This window comes from Punica granatum, chromosome 5 (genome assembly GCF_007655135.1).
Source record: "Punica granatum isolate Tunisia-2019 chromosome 5, ASM765513v2, whole genome shotgun sequence".
NCBI lineage: Eukaryota > Viridiplantae > Streptophyta > Magnoliopsida > Myrtales > Lythraceae > Punica > Punica granatum.
In genome coordinates, this window is record NC_045131.1 from 4,265,232 (window position 1) to 4,275,291 (window position 10,060).

A 10,060-nucleotide genomic window follows, 5' to 3' on the forward strand; every position below is an offset into this window, starting at 1 on the left:
ATAACCTACATTGAGTAGGTGGGAATAGCCGAGAGGACGAACTTGACAAGCGTCAGCCGGCCTGCCATGGAAAGGGTTGAGGCCGGCCCCCCATTCAATCTTGATCCAACCCAACCTACCTATAACATCTCGAAAATTTTCTTCAATATACATATTTACAGCTTTCGTATGTTATTTATTACATTGAAAATTTTACATACATGTACACACGTATATGTGTGGGTCGTTTAATTTGATTTTGTCACATCCTCATATTCCTCATCATTATTAATTTTAATGCAATTAATAATTTATTAATGTGTACTTATTTGAAAGATAAGCTTTAATTTAACTTTACATGTGTTAGTTTCCCTTCACCCTTCCTTTCCACACGGCCAAATCATTTCATCCTTTCCACCGCCCAAATCAATTTCATCCCTCCCACCACCTTACTCTCCCCTTTAAATGGCCTCGTGTACTCTTCTTTGCCATTTCAAATTTTCACGGCCAAACCACCACATAACAGAGAGGTGAGCGAGTTAGGAGAATATTGAGGGAAAAATATTTTCTGAAAATTCTAGAAAATAGAAAACATTCGGTTTTCGATGTTTAAGGTTCGGGGACTTGTCAAGTGAGTGCTTAAACTAGTATTTTTATCGTAATTGAAGTGAGTTTGTTAGAACTACATTGTCTTGAGCGTGTCAGTGTCTCGAATCATGCATGTATTTTTATATAATCGATTATGATACTTGGAAATGAAAAGTGGGGTATTGAGTTGGGTAAATGAGATTGATAGGAGTCAGTGAGTCATGTGGTGCCCCGAGCCAGTCATAAGCCGAGCAGTAGGAAAGGGCTGCCTGGAGTAGAGAGGCTGTCAGTGTGGAGCCGCCACTACAATCAAGAGCTGAAAAGGAGCACAGGGACGATCTGAGTTCTAGAGGTCTCGACGATATTTTTATAATATTATTGAACCCATCCAGCTAATTTAGGTTGTGGTTATTCGCTGAACGTCAAGCTCACCCCCCAAATATATTTTCTTAGTTGTTTTACATGTCAAAATGGCGGTGGATTCATGGAATGTTATCGGGAATTTTACTCGTCCGATCGAATTTGTAATTTTTTTTTAATATCCTTTATATGTAAGGAAATTCATGTGTAATTATTGAATTTTTTTTGTATAAAATTTTGTGGATTTTACACTACCACTGAGTCCAGATAAGATTCATTAACCTGGTCATGAATGATAGGGATGCCAAGATACTTGCCGAGGTCATCAGTCCGAGAGAAAGAGCTATGAGAAAGAATGGACTCCTGCCGAGATAGCTCCACATTTTTTGAGGAGAAGGCAACCGTCTTAGCAGTACTAACGCGTTGCCCTGAAGCATCGCAGAAATGATTGAGCACTGAACGCACCTCCACCATCTGTTCCTCAGACGCTTCCGCAAACAATAGAAGGTCGTCCACAAACATTAAATGTGAGATTAAAGGATCTTGTAAGCGCACTTGCATAGATGACCCGCGACCTGCTTGAACCAAATCCGAGATAAGGTGGGCTAGATGCTCAACACAGAGAACAAATAGGTACGGCGAAAGTGGGCGATCTTGTCGGATGCCCCTACCCATAGAGAAAGCATCCATCAGACAACCGTTCCATAAACCTGCATGGACGGCGACGTAATGCAATCCATAATAGGTCGTCGGAGCTTATCAGGGATACCGGCTAAAGAGAGTGTATCATCAATAAAAGCCCAATTAAGCCGATAATATGCTTTCTCCAAGCCTACCTTGATAGTCATAAAGCCACGACCACCCCTGGCACCTCTCGACCCATCGAGTGAACTAGCTCCTGAGCAATGATAATGTTGTCTTGAATATGTCTCCCTGGGACGAAGCTGGACTGATTGGGAGAAATCAAATTCGGCATAAATCGCTGCAACCGGTTTGCAATAATCTTCGTAATAGTTTTATAAGACACATTACGGAGGCTGTTGGGCCTGAAATTATGAATAGAGACTGGATTTGGAATTTTCAGTATAGGGACCAGGGTTGAGTTGACAGAAGACCCCGACTTACCCCGATCAAGAACACCCTGCACAAAGTCCACAAGAGCTGAAGACACCACATCCCGATTGGCCTGATAGAAGATTGCCTGAAACCCGTCGGGGCCTGGAGACTTAAAAGAACCCATAACAAAAATTGCCCTCCGAATCTCCTCGAGCTGCACAGAAGTACATAGCTCTTCCGCTAACTCGCGAGACAAAGCAGGAAAGCAATGAGATGTTCTTAGCGTACTCCAGCCTCAAATATACCATAAAGAGCACTAAAATGACCCACCACTAGGGATCGGAGCTGGTCCTCATCCGAAATCCAGTTGCCATCCTCTCCCTGAAGCGTCTCAATTTGGATATGCTTACGCTTGATAATAGTAGTCTTCTTATGAAAATACTTCAAATTACGGTCCCCAAAGCGCACCCAATTGCTACTTGATTTTTGGAACCACAATATCTCCTCTTGCGTTAGGATCTCTTCTAACTCCCTCGAGATTGAGAGCTCCAAACAAGAGAGGAATCGATTAGGGCCACGTTGCAAGGAACCTTGGATACCAGAAAGCTAAGCCATCGCCCTTTGCTTGCGTCGATGAATACAACTGAATACCTCTCGGTTCCAATCTTGCACTTTCAGTTTAAAATCCTCCAGGCCCACCGGGAGGTCAACATGGTTCAGCCACGCTGACCCAAATAAAATCAGGAAAAGAATTATGAGTGTGCCACGCTGCCAGGTATCTGAAAGGTCGTTGGCTACGTCCAGCAGTCCCGAATCCACCCACACATACTAGGAGGATGATGATCCGATTTCAATCTCGGAAGGACTCGCACTGCTGCTTCAGACAAGAGAGTTCTCCCGGAAGAATTACAGACTGCCCGATCAAGTCTTTCAAAAACACGGTCTCGTCTTTGAGTCTCCTGCCCTCTCCACGTGAACCAGGGGCCATAAGTCCCAAGATCAATTAGCCCACATCGGTCCAAGGTCTCTCTAAAACGTCGCAAAGAACTTTGATTGAAGGGGGCTCCACCCATTTTTTCATCTTCCGACACTATGTCATTAAAATCCCCGGCTACAAGCCAAGGCTCCGAGTTAGAGTTCGCAAGATTCAGTAAGAAATCCCATAATTCCTTCCAAGTCAAGCATTTGGATTGCCATAAACAAGCCGTGAATAAGAATGAGCAGCGGTCATGCGAAACTCGGCAATGAATAGCTTGGCGATGTAGAGCAATAACATCAAGCGAGCAATACTCGGCCGTTCTGCCACCCCACCCAAATGCCACCAGAAAATCCCTGCGCCTCTTCTCTAACGAAAGTAAAGTCTCGAAAAGTATTACAGACTGAGTCAGCTTCTGGTGCCGCTGATATGTGGCTCAACGATTGCTATAATATCCGGGTTTTCCATTCTGATATAATCTCTTAGGGTACGAGTAAAGTCCCGGCTGCCCGCACCCCTGCAATTCCACGTTAAATTTTAACGCATAATAAAAAAAATTGGAAAGATGGAATAGAGGTGACAACCTCAAATCAACAACCGGTCTGAGACCGAAAAACCAGCAGTTCAGACTGGCATAGGAACAATACCGTTCGCCGATTGCTTCATGTCCATAGCTTGGTCCCAAGACGCGGGAGTAACCGAGACCCCATTATGAACCACCGCCACATCCTGAGTTTGAGGTACCTTCCGAGTCCAAGCTCCGGAGGTCCCCTGGATCGGTTTCAAGAAATATGGGAGCAGGCATGGACGTAGGTGCGGGTGGAGACACCTCAGTTGGTTTGCCATGCATCTGAAGGCCTTCCCCCTTACCTGCTCGGCCATACAGTAAGCAACTCAGTCCCAGCTTTCAGTGAACTGGAAGGAGCCACTAACTGAGAAGTTGAAAGACGACTTGAAGGACGGGAAGTCAAAGGAGAAAATCGAGGGAAAGAATGGGCCTTAGGCCCCGAGCCTCTCAACTGAGACTTTGGGAGAGAACCCGAGGAAGATGGGCCATTTGGACGGATCGACTTAAAGACAATACCGTGAGAATATTCAGTGGGGAACTCGGGGAATTCTGACCCTCAAATCTGAGGAGAATTTCCATTTGAAGGCTCTGGTTGTTTGTCCCTCAGATTGTCATCCAGATTCCTCTCTCTCTCTCTCTCTCTCTCTCTCTCTCGGAATTCTCACTATGTTAATCCTCTTAGTGCTCCTCAGCCGTTGGCTTATCAGCAGAAGCATCCCCCAGTTGGTCTCCAGACATCGGCGCCGAGAGCGTCAAGGAATCCTACATTTTATTTTATTTTTTTTGTTCTATCTATCTATCTATCATCGGATCGAAATTTTATTTAAAAATTATATCCGCTCTAAGTTATTTTTAGAAATTATAATCCTAAAGTAATCTTAATCCCTTCGGGTTGGATCCGATGTTTTTTTCTGTACTTTAGATAGGTTTTGAAAGATTTTTTTTTGCCAGTTTTTTAATAGAAAAAAATACAATTAACAATAGAAATAAAAAATGTGGAAGTGATGGCGCGAGAGCTGAAAGAAAAGAGACAGAGAGAAAGTGGAGACCAGAGAGAATAATGGGCGGTTCTTTGGTAATTATAAGTACCGGGTGAATTTACTGATTCAATCTTAATACTATTTTGTATTGGGTATCATAAAGAGAAGAAAAGTTATACCAATTAACTTCTCGTTTTTTTAATATAGATGAGATTAACAATGGACCAGCCTACTAATTATGATTCTCTCTTCTCCATAATCCAACGGTTACAATGAAGAAGAAACGATGACTTCTCTTAAATCGGGTTAGTTTGTATATCCTAGCTTTATAGTTCGATTTGCGAATGTCTTTGGATGATTTGCCTTTTATTTTAACGAGCAATTGTGCAAGGCCCACCACGAGATCACTGAGATTCTTATTATATTGCTTAAGAGAGCAAAACTACGTGTGATGAGCGACCTCTAATGATGTGCATCCAGCGTTGCAACTCGGTACAAAAGCACGTGACGAATATTCAAGGCCATTTCTTTTCTCGCACGGACAAAGAAATTCTAGAAAAGTGACACGTATTTGAACATTCTTTGAATTTTAGTCAAGGTGATTGTTTTTTTCTTACTTTTAAGGTTATATATGATCCAAAGAAAGAAAAAGGGGAGCCCGACCAAAATGTACATATGATCTTAAGTTCTAACTGCAACATCGAGAACAGCATACTTATGTTCTGCAAAACGTAGAGCTGGAACCGTGTGGAAGATTAATTATCATGTGAAAAGACAATTTCGTCCGGAGAAGTTAAGGGCTCGCATTGGGGACCGACGCGGATTTTGAGTGAGAGCGTGCGAGATAGGAATGAGGAGCTATGCAAAATCGTAGGGTAAATTGGTGAAACTGGGAGCCCGGAGAAATATGAGAAGTTTGCTGCAAAATAAAGATGACACGAACGTAGTTTGAGGAGGGTGGACCACTCGGTCCATCCGTGGCTCAGTTCAGGTCGATAGTACATGTATCTTATTATTCCGGTTCATAAATGAATGATATGTGTACTTGGACCACAGCAGTATGAAGGTTCGATGCATGTCGGAATTGGGCCATAATGTCTTCCACCATTTTATTATATCTATATATAAGACAAGTTGATTCAGCAGGTTTCGTGGAAGCTTTCACATAATTTGGGGAATCCATCGTTAGGATATGTTTTGCCATTTTTTATCCGATTCATTTGTTAAAATGAAATGAGAGCTGCGCCGCCCTAATCCATCTTTTCTCCCAATTAATCAAACAATTAACGAGTCGACAAACGCGTTGTGTCCCTAATTAATTATTGATAAATGCAATTGATTATTTTTGCACTTCAATTTAAGAAATGTATAAGAGCGTGCGTAGATTTTGAGCATCCCAATTTTCAAAAACTTGCAGGAAAAGAAAAACGCTTTCTTTTTTTATGAAATCAACAAAGTAAGGGTTTCCTCTCGGACCGTATAATTAATATTAATTGAGGAGTCAAATTAATAATTGCCAATAGTTCTTAATGCATGCATGCCTTCGAGGTAACATCCAACATTGACAGAAGAGACAATTATTTGCTGGTTCATTTCGAAAATTTCTAAGTTGAACATATAATTTTGTATTTTTCTCTATATTCATATGTATATAAAGAACTATTTTCTGGTAAGAGCGTTTATACGGCTCGATGTTTTGTTTTGTATCTCGATGGACAAAATGTTGAATAGGAGCACCTGTAGCATATATAGAATCAAAACGTTCCCCTACTCGTACTTATATACTGGGGCAAGGTTCATAATAACAATATCGATCGGGCTTTTGATAGCTGCGGGCTAGATACTAACACCAATTAGGCGAGCACGGTGCATGATTAATTTTATAGTCCAATCATTGAGTCTCTACATATATAGCGGATATATATATATATATATATATATAGCTCGATGCAAGTCATTGTTCATGGACCAATTGATTCCCATCCACTTGTTGTGTTGAGCTTCAAGTTCATAATTTGGACCCTTAAAAAGAACTCTAGTGTCCCATATAGTCCAGTCAAGTGAACGTGGATCACTATATATGCCGACTCTCGAAATTAAGGAGGGGTAGAAAAAGAAAGTCATTAAATAAAGCAAATAATAATAACATATTAAGTCCCCTCGTTTTATTATTTTACCATCCTTTCTTCTATAAATTTAAGAAAGGTGTACATATATATATTAAGATGCAAATTAATTAATAATCTACGTATAATAAGATGGTTGAATTTGATTGTTCCTGAGTAGTTAGCAATTGTCAACTCGATAGATATCGCTTTGTCAATATCAAATTGTCATTATTCTAACTTTATTTATATGATATTTAAGATGCATTCACATGCAATTTACTTAAATTTCTAGGCCGTACAAATGTCAACGCAAGTCATTAGTCCTTGTATATGTAAACAATGGCCAATTTTCTCAGCTAGCAAGCAGTGAATCTATGTCAGACCTCCTAAAAAGAGTAAGGTCGTAGGAAGAACTATAATTTATTAAGTCATAAATATTCAAGATAAATTTTGAATTACATAAATATTCAAATTGAGGGGGAGAAAAGCTGCATTAGTTGAAAATTACCATTCATCGATAAATACTTTGGGGTTGATCGAATAGTTATATGATGTATCCTACGTTAGTCTTCCTCTTTATGTGGTGCTAGACATGCAGATTCCGGAGATGATAGATATAATTTTCAAACACTAAAATATCGTTATTGTTATTGGGGGATACATATATAAGTGAATGGGAGATTGGTCTTCATTTTATCGCATATATAAATAAATGTTTAACTTATTATATTACACGGTAAATATAGTCGACTTTTAGTTAGTGATCCATTCAAATCATATATGAGAAGACAAAACTTTTTCCCTCCGATTAGGTGAGTATATATGACATTTTTTTTAATAACTTGATATTCATAAGTCTAATAGGTCTTGTCCAATTCATTCTGAGCCAGGTCAGTCTACTAATTGCTAAGACTCCCTCAATCATCAATTTGTAACATTCACAATATTTGAACTTAAGATTTTTCTTAAAAGGACCACGCGTCAAACTACTTTAATAACGAATGCAAGTTAGCAGTACAAATGACATTAGTATCTCATAATAAAATCATTGTTAATTTATCATCGGACAAAGTTTTAATTGTTCAATGATCTATTTACGAATTAAATTAATGAAATGTCAATCACTAGGAGCTTTCACATCTTTGAAAAGTGACGATAAATGTTTGTTTTGAAGCCGTCCAAGCTAGGCCTCTCCACCAATCGATCGGCGCTTGCCCCCCTATATATAACTGCTCTCCATGTCCTCCCTATTGTGCAAATCTAAAAGCCTGACTTCCGCCTTTTTAAACTCGAATCTCTTATAGCACTTCGACGTTTATAACGAGATTCTTAGGCGATGGAAGATCAAGCAAGATCCGACTCGATAAGCAGCTTGCCGGATGACATCCTGCGGCGGATCAGTTGCTCCATTCCACTTAAAGAAGCAGCGAGGACAACCATCCTCTCAACCAGGTGGAGGACCCTGTGGGCGCCTAGCCGACTGAATGTCTCCCTCAACATGGACTCGAACACAAACTTTGGTGCAGTCCAAGACATGGTCGAGGATTCAGTGCAGGTCCTCGTCAGCACATTTCTAGGATCCTATGAAGCTCCGGAGGCACGGAAGCTGTGCTTCGCTGGCATTCCCGGAGCCAACCACGAGCCACCAAGTGGCTCGGAACATGAATTAATTACCATCACGGCCATAAAGGGAGTGGAGAAAGAGCTCCATCTCCAATTTTCAAAGAACATCTGGGAGTGCAGGAGCTTCCATTTGAAGCTTGGGCCTGCTCTAGGCACAGCTAATTTAACTGAGCTGAGGCGGCTCCACCTCAGGTCCGTGGCCTCCCTTGGCTCCGGCTTCGTTTCCAATCTTTTCTCGTGCTGCCACATCCTCGAGAGCCTAATCCTGGAGAAGTGCCCTGGATTGGAGACTATTGCCATTGACAAGAACAGTAGCCTCCAGGAGTTGGCAATTTCCAATTGCCCGGACTTGGGTCGTGTCTCTGTTTGTGCCCTGGAGCTGAAATCATTCCGTTACCAGGGAGCTCTCCCGAAGATAGAGCTAAAGAGCACATCGAATTTGGCCGAGGTTGCGCTCAATCTTAGGGACGGGTCCGGGCCTGGGGAATTCGACTGTGAGGAAGTTCTGTCTCTCCTGGACTCAATGAAGGAGGTCGAATTTCTCACGATTAGCGGGTGGCTTCTTGAGGTAAGACACATACATATTCTTATTCCCGGCTTTCAAATACGTAATATATGAATGATGTAAAAGAAAATGCGTAACAAGTTCTTTGCGGCTTCCATGTCGCTAAAATATTAACCAAAAATTATAATCACTCGTAATTTTCTGTGTCGTTCAGCTTCCAGAAGGGAATAATTATACTTGTTACGAATGTTGTTGCAGTGGCTCTGTTCAGCAGGGGTCATATATGGGAAGCTAGAGTTCCAGTTCAGCAGATTGAAGGAGCTGCGTTGGGCCGATTCCTCGATGAACAGCACCAAAAGGGACTCTCTGGCTTGTTTCTTGAACATCTGTCCCGTTTTAAACAAGTTGTTCATAGACGTAAGCCCATTCGATTCCACGACCTTAATCAGAATTTTAGCCCGCATATTATTAATTGGATGGTCAAATGATAAAATATATTATTCTGTTTGCAGGTTGATCACAGCCTCGGCATGGTTCACTGCCCGATTTTGCACCAGCACTGGCATGAACCCCACCTGTGGAGGGATTACGATACTGTGAAGTCTGACGTTTTGCCGCTCAAGCACCTAAAGGCGGTGAGGATGGGTTTGGGTCATCTCGCAAGTGAAGAAGACCGGCTGTCCTTGATGGAGCTTCTGCTGGAAAAGGCAGTTATCCTGGAGTCAATGTCGGTTATAACATAAGCGTGAAAGTCAAAAGGTTTCTTTGGCTGAAACAAGACAGCCAATTTCTTGATTTCCAATCCATGCATATAAGTTGAAAATTAAATATTGTAACAGCAGATGCAGCTCTAAGTGTAACATATAATACTTAATTTTTGGATATTAAAAAGTTGAAAATTCAGCGCTCTTAACGGTTGAAATTGTGATCGAGCCGGTCGAATTTAGAACTTATTAATAATTTCTATATTGCATAATCTAAGTCGTGGCAGTCTATTAGTATACGTGCAATATATAGATAAATCATAAATTTCACGCAACATGACAAATGATCGAGGGAAAATGTCGACATATATAGGAAAAGTCCTCTAGTTGCCAATTTTTATCATTTGACTTTGGTATTTAATTTACTAACTACAGACGCTTCGGCTAATTGTGTTCAGTTCCATGTATCATGTTGACCAACGATATTAGATTAATTTCAACAAAATTAAATAAAAAGATCAAGTGGCATATAATTAGAGTACTGCATTTTCATAAATCATTTATATATGAAAAACGGACAGAGAGAAAGAGCAGATATATATATATAAAGACG

At 40.9% G+C, this 10,060-nt stretch overlaps 1 protein-coding gene across 1 annotated transcript; it reads left to right on the top strand.

Moving 5' to 3' along the window:
• The first annotated feature begins 7,865 nt into the window (after positions 1 to 7,865).
• LOC116208745 (F-box protein At2g39490-like) lies at positions 7,866 to 9,656 on the top strand. The gene is made up of 3 exons (XM_031542295.1): positions 7,866 to 8,806; positions 9,002 to 9,160; positions 9,256 to 9,656. The coding sequence occupies exons 1-3, from the start codon at positions 7,952 to 7,954 to the stop codon at positions 9,484 to 9,486; spliced, it is 1,245 nt and encodes a 414-aa protein (XP_031398155.1). The 5' UTR covers positions 7,866 to 7,951; the 3' UTR covers positions 9,487 to 9,656.
• Positions 9,657 to 10,060: the final 404 nt, after the last annotated feature.